Source organism: Odontesthes bonariensis, chromosome 8 (genome assembly GCF_027942865.1).
Source record: "Odontesthes bonariensis isolate fOdoBon6 chromosome 8, fOdoBon6.hap1, whole genome shotgun sequence".
Lineage (NCBI taxonomy): Eukaryota > Metazoa > Chordata > Actinopteri > Atheriniformes > Atherinopsidae > Odontesthes > Odontesthes bonariensis.
This window is the reverse complement of record NC_134513.1, coordinates 15,720,157-15,737,451: the sequence shown is the minus strand read 5'-3', so window position 1 is coordinate 15,737,451 and position 17,295 is coordinate 15,720,157. Positions and strand designations below refer to the sequence as shown.

General features: G+C 43.5%; 1 protein-coding gene across 3 annotated transcripts; it reads left to right on the top strand.

The window, feature by feature from the left end:
* The first annotated feature begins 1,000 nt into the window (after window positions 1-1,000).
* LOC142385388 (protein NLRC3-like) lies at window positions 1,001-16,980 on the top strand. Of its 3 annotated transcripts, XM_075471903.1 has the most exons (13): window positions 1,001-1,088; window positions 2,442-2,552; window positions 2,637-2,855; window positions 5,162-5,293; window positions 6,108-6,186; window positions 6,406-6,613; window positions 6,761-8,549; window positions 8,643-8,816; window positions 9,454-9,627; window positions 10,000-10,161; window positions 14,103-14,149; window positions 14,276-14,346; window positions 16,138-16,980. In XM_075471903.1, exons 2-13 carry the CDS (start codon window positions 2,485-2,487, stop codon window positions 16,273-16,275), a joined length of 3,261 nt encoding a protein of 1,086 aa, XP_075328018.1. In that variant the 5' UTR covers window positions 1,001-1,088; window positions 2,442-2,484; the 3' UTR covers window positions 16,276-16,980. The 3 variants fall into 3 exon arrangements, with proteins under 3 accessions (XP_075328018.1, XP_075328016.1, XP_075328017.1); XM_075471901.1 differs by lacking the exon at window positions 16,138-16,980 and having other exon boundaries at window positions 14,276-15,823; XM_075471902.1 differs by lacking the exons at window positions 9,454-9,627; window positions 16,138-16,980 and having other exon boundaries at window positions 14,276-15,823.
* The last annotated feature ends 315 nt before the right edge of the window (window positions 16,981-17,295 follow it).

Sequence of the window (17,295 nt, the reverse complement as noted above, 5' to 3'; positions counted from 1 at the left end):
GGTTAATGACACCCGGTTATGCCAATCAGAGGTGAGTAAAATGAAGATTGCATCAGTGGGTAACTTTCCCAAAGAAAAAAAAAAACATCTATTAAATGTGGTTTGCTGAATATCACATCTCTCCTTTCCAAGTCTCTGTTAGTGAATGAGTTGATCTGTGATCATCATATTGATATATTTCGTCTTACAGAAACCTGGCTGCAGCAGGAGGATCATGTTAGCATTAATGAATGAACTCCCTCTGACTGTTTAAATGTTCACGTTCCTCGAACCACAGGCAGAGGAAGAGGAGTGGCAGCTATCTTCAGATCCGGGTCACTAATCAGTCATGGACCCAAGATTAGTTTGAGCTCTTTTGAATCTCTGATTCTCAGTTTTTCCCAAAGTGCAAATCATTAAAACCTCTTGTGTTTGTTGTTGTGTATCGTCCACCTGGCCTAGAGTGAACAGTTAACAGTGTTCCCTCATAACTCTCTAAGTCTTATCTGACCATTTTTTGATAAGCTTTGAGTTCACTATCCAGCTTCTGAGAAGAAATGTACATAGAGAAGGTGACTGATTGACTCTTTGAACACACAAAGAAGAAGACAAACTGAAAGAATGAACATTCATGAACATTCATGACTCAAAGACAAAAATCTGATCTAATTATATATATATAATATTTCACAGCCTGTTCTTTTCTATTGAAGTTGAATCTGAAGGTTTTCTTCTTTTAACCAAAATATATGTGCCTCTACGTAAAAAGAGGTTCTGTGTACTTTAGCAGCCTCTGAAGGAGAGTCAGAAATCATCAGTCATACCTGAACACACCTGTTTTAACACACAGACAGCAGAGAAATGTCCCGGGGCAGAGTGGAATTTAGAAGCTGGATCCAATAATACATTCAGATAGAAGAAATGTTTTCAGATCAGTTTGTTGTTAAGGAACATGGAGGTGTGTTTTAACATGAACTCAACCGGGTGGACTGGTCCTTCCTGTCCTGCCTCCGTCACAGTTGGAGCTCTGACTGGTTCCAGAAAGCAGCTCACCTGTGTCTCGGTCTGTGGAGCGGAGAGTCTTATTCTTCTTCAACTCTGAACAAAGTGTAAGTTCAAACTTTCCTGTTTGTTTCTGCTCTGTAATGTTGGAGAACATGTTCACTTCTTATTTCAGAACAAACTTTGATCAGTTTGTGTTTGAAGACAAATCTACATGATGATCAGCTTATTGATTAAATGTGATAGAGAAAGGTTGAATGGGGCATTAATCCTTGTTCTGTGATGTGATATGTAGCCCAAAAAAAATTGGTTTGGTCTGTGATGGCTCAGAACCTCCCTAAAAGGCTCTCTGAAACAGCTATGTTACTATGCTGGGTGTAGAATGCGTCGTTTGCCCTTATTGGCATCGTTTCAGAGCTTATCTGGCAACCTCATTATGAAATGCAGGTAGGTGTTGGCGCTATTCGGTTGCCATTGCTTGATTGGCTGCCCTTGCTCTCACTGAAAACAGAGCTATAGAGTAATACACTGACTGAAAAGAAAGCTCATCAGAATCAGAATTTGTTTTATTGCCATTGTTAGTGAACAGTGTTCACTAACTAGGAATTTGCTGCGGCGTAAGGTGCAAACATGTATCATAGGATACAATAATAAAAAATAAAGAATAAAAATATATGAATATAAAATGTACAAGGTGTGTACAACAATACACAGTATCCAATATACAGAGAAACAACAGTGCAGCTTCATTAGTGCAATTTTAATGATGGTAAAGTGACTGGGGCAGGTTATGAGGTGATTATGAAGTGTTCATAAGTCCAACTGCAAGGGGGAAAAAACTGTTTTTGTGACGGGAGGTTCTGGTGACATCACTTTTTCACAAAAACGGATTGGCACTTTTTCTGGGGGATATTCAAAAAAGGGGAGTACTTGAAACAGAGGTTCTGACACTTGCTGGCACTTCGTGTGTACTCCCCACAGCGGGGAGACTCAGAACTAACACCAAAAACGTGAAAAAGACGATTTTGATTCTCTATCCCCTTTAACTAGTGTGGTGGAAATTTTAGTAAGGCACAGAGTCAGTTATTTTCTACTGAGGAGATAATAGGCTTTTGATAATATCTTCAAAGACAGAACAGTACAAGGTACAGAGATGCTCTGACCACTGAGACAAAAACCATTCGGTTATAATGCACATTGTTGCGTCATCGCTCCTTGGTTATCGTTGAGCGTTCTTATCTATTATCTTATCTTACCAACCTTTCCTCCCTAACCAGAGTTGAGGTTACCCAGACAGCTGTAAATACCAGCTTCAGCCCCCTAAAGTTCAGCTTCATCATTTTAACGAGGGGCAGAGAATCAGAGCCAATCAGAGGAGGAGCAGCTGATCTTTTTACAGCCCAAATGATGGAGAGGAGCATTTGAGTTGTGCAGATGAATGATCTGTGTTTCCTCTGCAGATGAAGGTAGAAAATGTGTGTGAGCTGATGTGAGTTCAGCAGCATGGATCAGTGTGAGGACACTAAAACCACTCTGTGTGGGGAACATGAGAGCCAGAGCAAAGCTCAGAGGTGAGGTGACCATCTCTAACTGTCCACGACTCTTCTCCATGTCCGAGCTCAGCACTCACATCACCAAACCACCTTTATTCACAGGAACCAGCCTGAACCAGAACCAGAACCAGAACCTGAACCAGAACCAGAACCTGAACCTGAACCTGAACCAGAACTTGAACATGAACCAGAACCTGAACCAGAACCTGAACCAGAACCTGAACCAGAACCTGAACCAGAACCCAGCTGTGTGTCCTTTAAGAGCGACCTGTCAAAAGAATTCTTCATTAATTTCCAGCCTGATGTTCCATCAGCCCAACAGTGAGTGAACATTTAACCCTTCACGTCTCACCGTCTCCGTTTGCTTCAGCAGATTTATAAATATATCAACTGAATAAATGTCCACAGCTCATGGAAATAACAGATGTTCTGTAAGGTTCTGAACAACAGCTGGGCTCTGTAAGCAGGATCACAAAGCCAGAAATAAGAAATACAACATGTGCTGCAACAAAACAGGTTAGATGATGGAGCGTTGGGTTTAATGACGTCAGTTTAAAACCAGCTTCTGAACAAAATGACCAAATCAGCCCAATCATGCAGCTCATTGATCTGTTATTAATTATCTCCTAATAAATCTGCTCAAGTCATCTGGTGAAAAGATCTCATTTAAAGCAATACAATGTAACTTCTCAAAAAGCCCACTCTGGAGCTCCCCCTACAGGCTTGGAGGTAATGTACGGTTACACTGTCGTAAATACAACACCCTTTCACTTTCACGTTTCACGTTTGTTGACGAACCGGCGAGGAGTCAGAAGGTGCAAGCTATGTCGACCGAGAAGGTAAGAGTAATCAAATGTACCTGGGAGCGTGAGAGGGGTCTATTTGTTTTTGCGGTAGGTGTGCCAGAAAGCAAGTGGAAGTACTTCCGCTCAGCTCCCGGGCCGGTCCAGCAAAGTTACATAGCGCAGTTTTTCCAACTTAGACCCCCGAAGGGCATAGGAGACAGGCCAATCGTAATATTAAAACTCATTCTAGCCGCACAATTTTTTTTCAAGCTGTTATTTTAAGGTAGAAATGTTACATAGTATTGCTTTAATAATCTGACTCTTTATATTCCAGAAAAATCAAATCTTCCAGAGTCAGTGTTTTCCAGTGCGGTGCAGCTGTGGTTTGTCTCTTTAAGAGCAGAATGAATTTGATCACACAAACATTAAAGACTGAGTCAGAGAACGACACTGAAAGCTCAGAGCTGAAGTCTTCCTGTTTTCTCTCAGGTGAAATTACATCCAGCTTCCAGTTTCACACACCTGCTGACGTCTGCCTGCAGTGTGGCAGAGCTGCCACAAGGGGAGCTCTAACATTATTGTTCATGCTATATGTTACAGAGCAGTTAGTCTCCCCCCGAAGTCCATAAGTACAGAGTCTTTCAGCTGGGCTTTAGTTGGTCTGGCTGGTACCCTAGATGGAGAATCACATCTGCATTTCATTCCACACAACAGACTGGAGACAGGGAGGTGGAGGAGGATGAGGCTTCAGGTTCATGTGGCACTTTGGGTACTAGGGGCTCTCTAAAGGCTCATTTAGACCAACAGCACCCAGAACTTAGAGCCAGTTAACATTTGGCATCAATGGAGTATGAAGAATCTCAGTTTTCCAACAGGACGTCACATGTGCAGCCACTTCTATACAGCAGGAAGCTGTGCAGGAAGCAGCTGAGGGTCGGTGGTGATTGGGCTGAATCCGAGGGTTAAACGCCTCAGAGTGTGTGTGTTTATCAGCATTGAGCTCTGTAAGATCACAGAGCTGCCACAAGGGGGAGCTGTAACATTGTTCCACAGCAGCCACACTGACTCTCTGACAGGCCGTCTCACTGCAGACTCAGGCTATGTACACACGTAGCCGGGTATTTTTAAAACCGAATGTTTCCCCCCCTCCGTTTATAAAATAATTTGTATCTACATTACCTCGTTTTCGAAAAAAACACCTTCCACACATAACCGAACATCTGCGTTTTCACCTGTCTTGACAACCCAAATGCATTTGCTGTTTTGCGCAATCTGCCCTAGTCAGCTAAATAATAAAGTGTGCATGCAACTTTTTTGAGCACACTGACAGGTGATCGCATGACAGTGGACTGCCCCTCGATATGAGGACGTAATAATTCCGACAGCGAGAGGACTGAGGACCGGGACATGAGAAATTGTCACGTCATTCCTCTGGGAGTACGACTTGGGCGTGTAAAATCAAGGCAGTAAACAGCGCCTGCACAATAATAACCACCACAGTTCTCAAGGCATCCATGCTTCTTCAGTAAACAAAGGTCGCCCTTTAGACTTTAAAGCAGATTTGTTGTTGTTTTGGCGCATATTGTGACGTTCGAAAACGCAAAACTCCGGTTATCTCTGTCTACACGCAGCTGCATAAACGGAGTTTTCAAAAATCTTCACTTTGCCCGGAGTTTTTAAAAACATTCGTTTACGATGCGTTTTTATGCGTTTTCATGTGGATGACAGGTCCAAACGTAGAAAAATATATTCGTTTTAGCAGATACCCGGCTACGTGTGGATGGGGCCTCAAACACTATCACTGATACTTTAGTTTGAAGAAAACAAGTGTTTTTCTGTCAGGATCCATCAGAGACCCGGACCTGGACCTGGACCTGGACCTGGACCTGGACCCAGCTGTGTGTCCATGACGAGCGACCGGTCGATGTATCGTCCTATTGAATTCAAATCAGACCAACATCCATCCCCTCAGAGGTGAGCTGAGTGTAAATGTTGTAACAGAGTAAAATGCAGCAGAGTCAGTTTGAACAGTTTTTACTTCAACATGTGTTTAATGTGAGCTCAGCTCTGTTTCACATCCACTTCTATGTTCATATGTGAAGCGATGTTTTCCACCAGCACAGCAGTCAGAGAGGAAAGAATGATGTTGGAGGTGTTTCTGAGTGTCTGCAGGACAGCAGCTGGTCCAGCAGGGGGCGCCTTTGTGCTTTGGCTCAAACACAGTGTAGGCAGGAGCTTCCACTCAGGGGGCCGGTGCTGCTGGATGGAGGACAGACGGATTTATTTAGAATTAAAAACCTGAACGTCTGAACCACATGGAGCTGATGGAGGTGTGATGTGTTCCAGGTTCAGCAGAGGAACAGTCAGCAGGGTGCTGGTTAGCTGCTTAAAGCTTTGAGAAGTTCAGATTAGTGAGCAACAGAACAAAAGTTTGTCCTGAGAGGCTGAAATGAAACTTGGTCAACAGACAGGAACTCTGCTTCTTCCAGTTAACTGAACACAGCTTTGGAAGCTACAATGAAAGTTTGTCTCCCGTCTTTGGGAAATAATCATCAGATGATGTTGAACAGTCATCGTCTGAGGCCTTCACACTGGGAGCTGCCCAGTACAACCAGTCTGATCCCAGCACACACTGGCTCTGGCTGCCTTGCTCAGTAATGCTTTCCCACTACAGGGAGTCCTCTGATCCACTGCTCACATCCACACATCCCTTCATGGACCTTCAGCTTGTGTTGGTCTCTGTGTGGACAGACACAATGTGAGCTCATTCTTCATGATTCCTCCACAGAGTGGACCAGCAGAGCTCAGAGGGTCCCAGTGGTCCGTCTGCCCAGCAGCATCAAACACAGCTGGACTCCATATTTATGGTCTGTACATTACACTACATTACATTTCGGTCATTTTGCAGACGCTTTTATCCAAAGCGATAAAAGCGTACATGTACATGTACTGTACATGTACAACAACTACTTTTCCATCTATTCTGTTCACAGTCACCTCCATGCTGCACTTTGTAAACTAGTGGATTGTCAGTGTGTCCAACATGGATCTGATGTTTGGCTCATTCATACAGTATTCTGTTCCAGCTGCTGGAGGACAACATGCTCACTTTTGTGAAGGAGGAGCTGAAGAAGATACAGAAGGTTCTGAGTCCAGATTACCCAGAATGCTTAGAGAGTCAGAGGGAGGGTGAGGATGAAGAGCAGAGGAGCAGCAGAGAGGCGTTAGTGAAGATCACAGTTCACTTCCTGAGGAGAATGAAGCAGGAGGAGCTGGCTGACCGTCTGCAGAGCAGTAAGAGGATTCCTCTAAAGATTTAACCTGCTGGATAAATGACACATTTACTGATGTCTCAGCACACAGAGCAGCAGATCTTCAGATACTCATTCTTTACGGGGTTGAAATGTCTATTTACTCATATTATTTCTTGTCTTCATTCAGAACTTTGTGGACGTAAACTTAAATCTGCTCTGAAGAAGAAGTTCCAGTGTGTGTTTGAGGGGATTCCTAAAGTAGGAAAGCCAACCCTTCTGAATCAGATCTACACAGAGCTCTACATCACAGAGGGAGGGACCGGAGAGGTCAATGATGAACATGAGGTCAGACAGATTGAAACAGCATCCAGGAAAGCAGGCAGAGCAGAAACATCCATCAGACAAGAAGACATCTTTAAAGTCCCACCTGGAAGAGATGAACCAGTCAGAACAGTGATGACAAAGGGAGTGGCTGGCATTGGGAAAACAGTCTTAACACAGAAGTTCACTCTGGACTGGGCTGAAGGCAAAGCCAACCAGGACATCCAGTTCATGTTTCCGTTCACTTTCAGAGAGCTGAATGTGCTGAGAGAGAGAAAGTTCAGCTTGGTGGAACTTGTTCATCACTTCTTTACTGAAACCAGAGAAGCAGGAATCTGCAGCTTTGAACAGTTCCAGGTTGTGTTCATCTTTGACGGTCTGGATGAGTGTCGACTTCCTCTGGACTTCCACAGCAAGGAGCCCCTGACTGATGCTACAGAGCCCACCTCAGTGGATGTGCTGCTGACAAACCTCATCAGGGGGAACCTGCTTCCCTCTGCTCGCCTCTGGATAACCACACGACCTGCAGCAGCCAATCAGATCCCTTCTGGCTGTGTTGGCATGGTGACAGAGGTCAGAGGGTTCACTGACCCACAGAAGGAGGAGTACTTCAGGAAGAGATGCAGAGATGAGGATCAGGCCAGCAGGATCATCTCCCACATCCAGACATCACGAAGCCTCCACATCATGTGCCACATCCCGGTCTTCTGCTGGATCACTGCTACAGTTCTGGAGGATGTGTTGGAAACCAGAGAGAGAAGAAAACTTCCCAAGACCCTGACTGAGATGTACATCCACCTCCTGGTGGTTCAGGCCAAAGTGAAGAAGCTCAAGTATGATGGAGGAGCTGAGACAGATCCACACTGGAGTCCAGAGAGCAGGAAGATGATTGAGTCTCTGGGAAAACTGGCTTTTGAGCAGCTGCAGAAAGGAAACCTGATCTTTTATGAATCAGACCTGACAGAGTGTGGCATCGATATCTCAGCAGCCTCAGTGTACTCAGGAGTGTTCACACAGATCTTTAAAGAGGAGAGAGGGCTGTACCAGGAGAAGGTGTTCTGCTTCATCCATCTGAGTGTTCAGGAGTTTCTGGCTGCTCTTCATGTCCATCTGACCTTCATCAACTCTGGAGTCAACCTGATGGTGGAACAACAAACAACCTCTGTGTGGTCAAACATATTTAACAAACCTAATCTAAAACATCTCCATCAGATTTCTGTGGACAGGGCCTTACAGAGTCCAAATGGACACCTGGACCTGTTCCTCCGCTTCCTCCTGGGTCTTTCCCTGCAGACCAATCAGAGGCTCCTACGAGGCCTGCAGACACAGACAGGAAGTAGCTCACAGACCAATCAGGAAACAGTCGATTACATCAAGAAGAAGATCAGTGAGAATCTGTCTGCAGAGAGAAGCATCAATCTGTTCCACTGTCTGAATGAACTGAATGATCGTTCTCTAGTGGAGGAGATCCAACAGGCCCTGAGTTCAGGACGTCTCTCCACAGATAATCTGTCTCCTGCTCAGTGGTCAGCTCTGGTCTTCATCTTACTGTCATCAGGAAAACCTCTGGATGAGTTTGACCTGAAGAAATACTCTGCTTCAGAGGAGGCTCTTCTGAGGCTGCTGCCAGTGGTCAAAGTCTCCAACAAAGCTCTGTGAGTACAGATATAGAGGGATGTGTATGAATATATTGCTGCTGTTTTTATAGGAGAGAAAGTCACAGATTAATCTCATTATTCCCTCCTCAGACTGAGTGGCTGTAACCTCTCAGAGAGAAGCTGTGCAGCTCTGTCCTCAGCTCTCAGCTCCCAGTCCTCCAGCCTGACAGAACTGGACCTGAGTAACAACAACCTGCAGGATTCAGGAGTGAAGCAGCTGTCTGATGGACTGAAGAGTCCAAACTGTAACCTGGAAGCTCTCAGGTGAGGACTCATTAACCTTTTAAACTGAGAGTTGATATAATTCTGTCTTAAATTAATGATAAAACAGCTGCCAGGTGCCTTGATCAATGAAGTAGATTAATCTGTTCTGGTTTTCTGGCTTAACTAACCTGAACAATCGATATCATGCAGTAAAACAACGTTGGATGTGTAATGTAATGTGGATTATATGATGGTGTATATCTCCACTCAGTGTTTCTTCTCACCTTCATCACACACAGTGGAGCCATATAATCTGGGAGTGCAGCAGATGAGACTCAATTAAAAACAAGATCAGCAAAACAGTCGTAGAGACTCTGGGTTGAAATTAAACAAGTGCACACCAGTGGTGTGAGATAATTACATTATCACAAAGATGATGAAGTGCTGATAGACAACAGATTTTGAGACTTTGTCACTGAGAATCTGCAGTTCCAAGGTTCAAATGCTTCGCCATATGTTGACTCCTTGTTTCAGTCACCGTGTTTTTGAGCATTTAAGAACCACTACATGGATAACAAGGTTATAAACCTGATATCAGGAGGTGATATAAGTGGTCTTTCAGTCTTTATGCAGCATTAGAGCCGTTTCATTTGGATCACAGCTGTTCTTTGTCCTTTTTCTGTTATTCCCTCCTCAGACTGAGTGTCTGTAACCTCTCAGAGGGAAGCTGTGCAGCTCTGTCCTCAGCTCTCAGCTCCCAGTCCTCCAGGCTGACAGAACTGGACCTGAGTAACAACGACCTGCAGGATTCAGGAGTGAAGCAGCTTTCTGATGGACTGAAGAGTCTAAACTGTAACCTGGAAGCTCTCAGGTGAGGATTCTCTGCTGCTTCAGCTTAATACAGTCTCTGTGATGCAATAACATCTGTTACATTTAAATGTAAATAATCACATCAACTGAATAAAATGGTTTGTTGTTGAAACTCATTAAATTTAATGAAGCTACATTATCAACAGTTCCTCATTTAAATTGATTTAACATGTAAGAAACTTGGTGCATGGTTGTTTGTCTCTGATGGACTGGCGACCTGCTGGCCTCTCGACCAATGACAGCTGGGATAGGCTCCAGCCCCCCACGATCCTTAGTTGGATTAAGCGGGGTTAGAAAATGGATGGATGGATGTGAGAAACTCAGATTAATAAAATGAAACAGACACCAGTTGTGTTGCTCTGTGTGTCTGCAGCCTGTCAGGCTGTCTGATCACAGAGGAAGGCTGTGCTTCTCTGGCTGAAGCTGTGACCTCCAACCCCTCCCATCTGAGAGAGCTGGACCTGAGCTACAACCACCCAGGAGACTCAGGAGGGAAGCTGCTGAGGGCTGCACTGAAGGATCCACACAAACTCAGGTATGGAGAGGCCGACTGCAGCTTCACAATGTCTGACAGAGGAGGAAGAGCAGGGGACATGTTCTCTGTCCTGCACTCAGCCCTGTGCTTCTGCTTCCTGCTGAGTGTTACATGAACAATCACACATGTAGGAGCCCTTTTCCTTTGCTCAGCAGAAACACTGGTTGGACAGAAACACCAGATATTTGAGGTCTCCAAGGAGAACATCTGCAGGAACAACAGTGAGAAGTGTCTGTTGGTCAGAGTTGATTCAGTTTGGACAAGTGTCTGCATGTGAAAGAAACAGTCTGTCATTTAAACATCCTTTTGGTCTCTGACTCTGATTCATTTGCAGAGATGGGTCCAGGACATGTTAGCCTAGCTTAGCACAAAGGTTTATAAAACTGTGTGCACATGTTCAGGTGAAGTTCCCTTTATAAATCACAGTCCACGTGGAAATGTGCACATGTGGATTAGAGTTGTGTCCCTCCCTCCATACGCCCAGGTTTAACCATAAATGGTGGATGCAGAGCACATCATGCTCAACATCATGTTGATGCTCAGCTCCTGCTGATTGGAGGCTCCTGATCACAGCAACAGACCCAGAAAGTGAATTTAGATGAGACAGACATCAAGGTCCATAGGCAGAAGGAAACAATTTGAACACTTGTTCCATCCGAATTCTTTCATCCATGTTGTTATTCATTGGTGCCAAATGCTCTGAGCAACATCACACACAAGTGTCAATGCAGCATTTATCGTTTTCGTTCAATCACCTGCAAACACCTGATCAAAATGAAGGTGAGAGTCAGTGGAACCCCTCACCCTGATATGATTTGAAATGAGGGATTTGACAGGAAAGCACAAGTTGTTTCCTTCTTCAGGCTCCTGAGGTTTTGCTCGCTGCGTTCTGATATGGACTCATCATGAGTCAGGATGACTGTGAGAGCTGTCACTGGGTTTCTGTCCAGACTTTGTCCGTTTACAGTCGGTATGACACACCAGGGACTGGACAATGCAGAGTGTGTGTGTTGTGATGATGATGGTGTCATCAGTTAGCCCGGTTAACGTGGTTGATGTGAAAAGGACTCGGTATATTCACAGCTAATATTGAGGAAAGATCCTGCATTTCAGCAGCTGCAGCTCCACGTCTGACCACCAGTGTCAGTCCAACGTCTCCTCTGCAGTCAGGGCTTTCAAAGTTGGATGATGAGATGGCGCTGACTCAGTAATGAGATGAATGCAATCCATGATTTAAGTTTGCTTCTGCCTTTTACAGCTGAAAGTTTACTATGGAACAGTTCTGGTCCTTTAAATAACAGCTGCTCTGAATATTTGTTCTATGAGAGACTCTCAGGTCTATTTTCCACCACCTCACCATCTGTCTCCTAAACGCTCATACACATGGCTCAGAGTTTGTGTACAGGTGTGCACATTTTCCCGTGTTTTTACAGATTAATAAATGAGTCACTTTGTGCCTCCTGTGAGTTGATAATCACGGGGATCTTCCCCTGGACCGGCTCTCTGACAGCTCCAACACATTCAGAGAACAGTGTGTGGAACTGGATGTGTTTCAGCTCAGAGATAAAGCCACCAGAGCAAACTTCAACAATCCTCTGAGCTCCACATGACATCAGACTGACTGACGGAGCACACAGATGCCCTGCCTCTGGAGTTTGTGGTGTTAGTGATCACTGCTCCATCACCTGGGTCAGAGACACTAACATCACTCAGTCTCTAATAATCAGCACAGGAAATGAGAAGCATTTGACGTATCTTGTTGCTTTTCGGGTCCTGTGTAGTGTAGCAGTCCAAGTGTTGGATTAAGAGGCCTTCAACCTCTGAAGATACCAGCATTCCTGTGGGGGATGTATCTGGATAAAAACCAGATCTTCATTTTTTCCACAAAGGAGAGAGAGACAGAAAACTGCCTAATTTACAACAACCTTCGGCCCTTTGAAAGCTTTTGGGAGTGGAATTAGCAACAGACACTTGCCATAAATTGGAATAAGCTCAAATGAACAAAGAACCCTTCTTTTGGAAAAGTGGGAGACTTACCTATCTTATCTGGACCAATAAATCGAAGTTGACACTCTAACCCCATTTCCCCAGATAAGGGACCAGATGGCTGAAAAGACTTTACTAAGACTCACTCTTAGTCGAATCTTAAAACTGTATTAAATGTGTTTGATAACCTTATTCAAGTTCTTTCAGGTTTCCAGCTTGATCACAAGACGCCTATAGAGACAATTTGTACGATCCTGGCTTAAATATTGACAAAGAAATACTCTTGGTCATACTAGACATTAAAAAGCCTGATAGCTTCTCTGCAGCTAAAGCTATGTCGACGTCACTCCAAGGCGCCGGGAGCTTCAAAGTAAGATGAGGGTTGATCTACTACTGTAGACAACAAAGCAAGGCTGCTCAATTTCTCCATTGATAAAATAATTTCACAACTCCACAACATAAAAATTCATAAAAAAACATGTAGAATATAGCATATACTTTGTTGTCTACAGTAGTAGATCAACCCTCATCTTACTTTGAAGCTCCCGGCGCCTTGGAGTGACGTCGACATAGCTTTAGCTGCAGAGAAGCTATCAGGCTTGTGTTGATAATAATAAACTCCTGGACTATTTTCAAACTTCCAAATGCATCGCTTTGTGAGTACAGACCATATTTGTACTACTGTAGAAGTTTGGTGTCATGGCATGTGATTTTAGTGTGGTAATTTTGGAGATACGGACCTGGATCCATTAACCCTTGTACGAAGCTATTCGGGATAACTCAGTAACTCAGCTGATGTTCAGCCAATATCGAAAAAACTGCGGGTGGGCTACTTGGCTGGATATCACCGTTCAAATGACCCCAGGTTGAATTTACTCCGGAGTATCGCTTTAAAGTGGGTTAGATGGATGTCTTGAGGCTCTCACTACTAGAATGACAAATGAATCCAAGATGTCAGTCTTTAGCTTCAAATAGTAAGCCAACCTAAACTATTTGAATAAATCCAGTATCTCTCCATTCCCCATATTTTATTTTCCATTCACTAAGTGTTTATATAATCACCCATATTCAATGCATCTCCTGTTTGTTTAAGGTTTATGTCTTTGGTCATATCATTTTAATAAATAGTTCATATATCTATATATATGTTATAATCACAGATTGTGTCGTATGCTTTCTTTACGTAATGTTTTTCCAACCAAACGAGGACTTTCACGAAAGTAGCGAGATATGAGACTGATTATTAATTGATTATTAATTGAAACATTAATTTAACATACCAGGATCGTAAGATTTTGTGTTTTTCCTTCATTCGAAGGTGGTGCCCTACATTCGAGGTTTAAGGTTTATTGAGACTGTGAGAACGTCTGATAAATCCTTATATTTGATACATAAATGCCCAATATCGCTACAGTAGGTAACCTGCTGCTGTGGCTCATCATAGTCAGTCTGCCGTGCTTCCACATGTCAGCTTTCCAACAGGAAAATATGAAAGGATTAGCCATCTTTGCAGTTTTACTCTGAACATTTGTGCTGCTGATCAGTCTCTGATGAAGGATGTGGAACTCTGACTGAATGAAGCAGAGAACAACCTGGAGGACACAAGCTAACCATGTTTTCTAGCTGAGATAGCTCTGTAGCATGAATTAAAAGCAGCTATATTGATACACTCACCACTGTTGTGCTGTTAGCTTTAACAACAGCTCTAATAATCCAAGAAGAGAGGTTGCAGCTCTGGCTCAGATCAGGAGGATATGCCTGAAAGAAGCAGTTTGTTCGTGTCAGTGTTGATCAGACAGCTTTCATCCTAGTTTCCAGATGCTCCATTCCAGTGGATGTGTCCAGATGTTGGACTGTTCCTTTCTCAGTGTAGAACAGTGTGTGTGAGAGCCATGTAATGTCCATGTTTGATGCTGAAAGAGACGGTGCTGCTCTGACCCCCCTCCTCCTTTCAGGGTGGAGCCTGCTGGAGAACGATGGCTGACACCAGGTCTGAGGAAGTGTGAGTGTGTTCTTCATCTGATTCACAACATCCAACCATCTTCACACTGTCACATCACTCATTGATCAAAGTGAACAGATGATAGATCAATAACTGCAGTTGAACTGTGTTTGTTCTCTCCATCAGATTCCTGCCAACTCACAATCGACACAAACACAGTGAACAGAAAACTGAAACTGTCTTACTACAACACGAAGGTGAGACTTGTGGAGGAGGTTCAGTCATATCCTGATCATCCAGACAGATTTGATGCCCTGTGTCAGCTGCTGTGTAGAAACGTTCTGACTGGTCGCTGTTACTGGGAGGTCGAGTGGGGAGGAGATGTTGATATATCATTGAGTTACAGAGGAATCAGGAAAGGACGCAGAGAACGTGTGTTTGGATTGAATGATCAGTCCTGGAGTCTGATCTGCACTGATGAAGGTTACTCTGTCTGTCACAATAAGAGAGAAACATCCATCTCCTCCCACTTCTTCTTCTATAACAGAGCAGCAGTGTATGTGGACCGTCCTGCTGGCACTCTGTCCTTCTACAGAGTCTCCTCTGACACTCTGATCCACCTCCACACCTTCAGCACCACATTCACTGAAGAACCTCTGCATCCTGGATTTGGGTTCTGGTCATGTGGTTCCTCAGTGTCTCTGTGCTGAGTATAAAGAGTGTCCTCCTGTCAGAGAATCCCTGTTGAACAGATAGTTCAGTCTGTTCATGTCAGTCTCTTTCACTCAGAAACACCTTTTCAGATTCATGGATTCAGTCAGTTTCTGTTTGAAACTCTTCTAAATGATTCCTTGGAAACTTCTTCCTCTTCCGGTCCTTTAAAGATGGAAGCTGCCATTCTTCCAGGATGTTGTTTTTCCTGTATGTTTCCAGTCAAAGCTTCACACTGAGTATCAGCATGTTGTTTTTCTCTGCAGCTCACTTCAACTGACCATTCAGTTGATGTCAGCTGCAGTTAGTTTGCTGCACATGTGACAAACTGTGACATCAGAGAGGAATCACTGAGCTGCCATCAGCCCAGATGGATTTCAACCTGCTGACAGATCTTCACTGATTCTGCTCCAATAAGCAGAAGTCTGGTGAGCAGCCGGGGTTCATCCTGATGTTTCTTCACTTTCACTTCCTGTTAGATGATGAACGGACACCTGGACTGGAGCTAGTTTCTGACAGAATGTTGCTGAATGTTGCTGTTGAACGCTCACAGAGAGGACTGAAATTATCCTTTAAAAACAACATTTGCATGAGCATGAGGGACTGCCCACAGAGTTTAAAGGAGGCGCTGCCACATTCCTCACTATGGATCACCTCTTCCTCCCGGCTGGAGGGGGAGAGGAGAAGAGCCCAGCGGCATCCTTTCTTTAACTCATAGCAGCTTTTTGTGCCCCAGCAGCCACCGTCCTGTTTCTACAGACTTTAACAGTCCACAACATCTGCTTTGGAGTGAAAGTTCCTGATGTTCAACATCAGAATCCTGCCAGTGTTTCACTGTTAGTCGGTTTGGCTCATTCTGTCTTTATTTGGACTTTCTGACATTTTCACATGGTGAATTATTGAATGAATTATTGATTTTTCATCTCAGAAATGGGATTTTTTTGCCTCATTATTCACCACAATGTTAATTTTTTTATGTTTTCATCTGATTATTTTATTCATTAAAGTTCAAAGTTTGTGAAATTTTGTCTCTGATCTTTTCTCTCATTTTTACTCTTTATCTCAGTCGTGTATTTGACTTTTTATTGAAAAATATTGAGTATTTATCTCAATATATTTAGGTATTACATTTTTATTTTAGAATATTTGAAATTTTTTACTTTTATTATAAAAATCTGAGTTTTTAAGGCAACAGTAAGAATGAATATCTAATGTTGGACAAACAGGACATCAGCAGGTCGACTGATGTTTCTGTAAAATCACTGATACGTTCACTAACTCAACTATATCATCATTCACACATGAATTCAGGCTTTTACACAATGCATTTTTCCCAGAAAACATCCTGGTGGAACCTGGACTGCTTGTGTGGAGTCCCGCCAGGTCCACGAGTCCAGCCTGGAAGGAACCAAAGGATGGACTCGTTTTTCAGCATCACGCTGAGACAGGATGCTCCTGATGTTCTCTATTTCTAGATAAAATTGAACAGCTGTGCAGGTAACTGGTCAGGAACCACTCTGTCTTCACCCTGCAGTGCCTGTGTCAGCCTGCAGGGGCAGTAAACTCAGCTGTTTACACACTTCACCCTCAGAAATTAATTGAGGCCATGTGACTCAGCATGGACAGAAGCCACATGTGGAAGTTCAAGAGGATAAATCAGCTGCGTGTCCTTCAGGTTGTTGTCCACCATCATCTTCAGGACCTGGAAGAGCTCTCCGTTGGTGTAGGAGCCATTTGAATAGTTTATGTTTATCATTTATTGTCTTTAAATATTATCATTTACAAATTCCATTTTTTTACATTCAGAACTTCATTTGTTTCTCTACATCTAATATAATTCCTGTTTTGAGTATGTATGAGTGTGAATGAATGAGTACGACCTCTACAGGCAAAGGGGGAAATATGCCGACAGGTATATAGGTGTGCCATCCGGATGCCAATAGGAGGGTTCGGTGATGCGCACACCATCAAAGACCGTGGCAAAGAGAGGAAGAATGAATGGACATTGGAATCCAGAACATTAGAAACTTGCAAAGCCACTTGAACCCTTGAAGTGTGTAATTTATATTATTTCTGTTAATAAACCACAATCAACTTTATTTTCGACTCCTCGACTGTTTAACACGAGTCAGTGATCATCACACCGAACCCCAGGAATTGTCAAACAAACAAAGGTCAATGGGACACCAAAATGACACCAAGGTTTGGACATTACAGTTAGATATGTAGCCATCTTTGTCCATGTCGTAGATCCTGAAGGCGACTGAGCTCAAAGACAAACGCACAGGTGAGATAAAAGTAGTGATTCTGCAACAGCATCCAACGATATGTATCAGTGTTATTATCTTGATTAATATTTTAAATCATATAGATCTGTGAACAGATGCTTCCATTAGGTAACATTATTGGACAGCGTGGCATAAATGTCCATTATTATGCTGATGATACTCAGCTGTACTTATCTATGAAACCAGGTGAAACCAATGAGCTCGTCA

Bases quoted from the DNA above. Each gene is read 5' to 3' on its own strand.
- LOC142385388 (XM_075471901.1), top strand. From the start codon at position 2,485: ATGGATCAGTGTGAGGACACTAAAACCACTCTGTGTGGGGAACATGAG. The intron at 2,553-2,636 runs GTGAGGTGACCA...CTTTATTCACAG, and splicing joins AGCCAGAGCAAAGCTCAGAG to GAACCAGCCTGAACCAGAAC. The intron at 10,162-14,102 runs GTATGGAGAGGC...TCCTCCTTTCAG, and splicing joins AAGGATCCACACAAACTCAG to GGTGGAGCCTGCTGGAGAAC.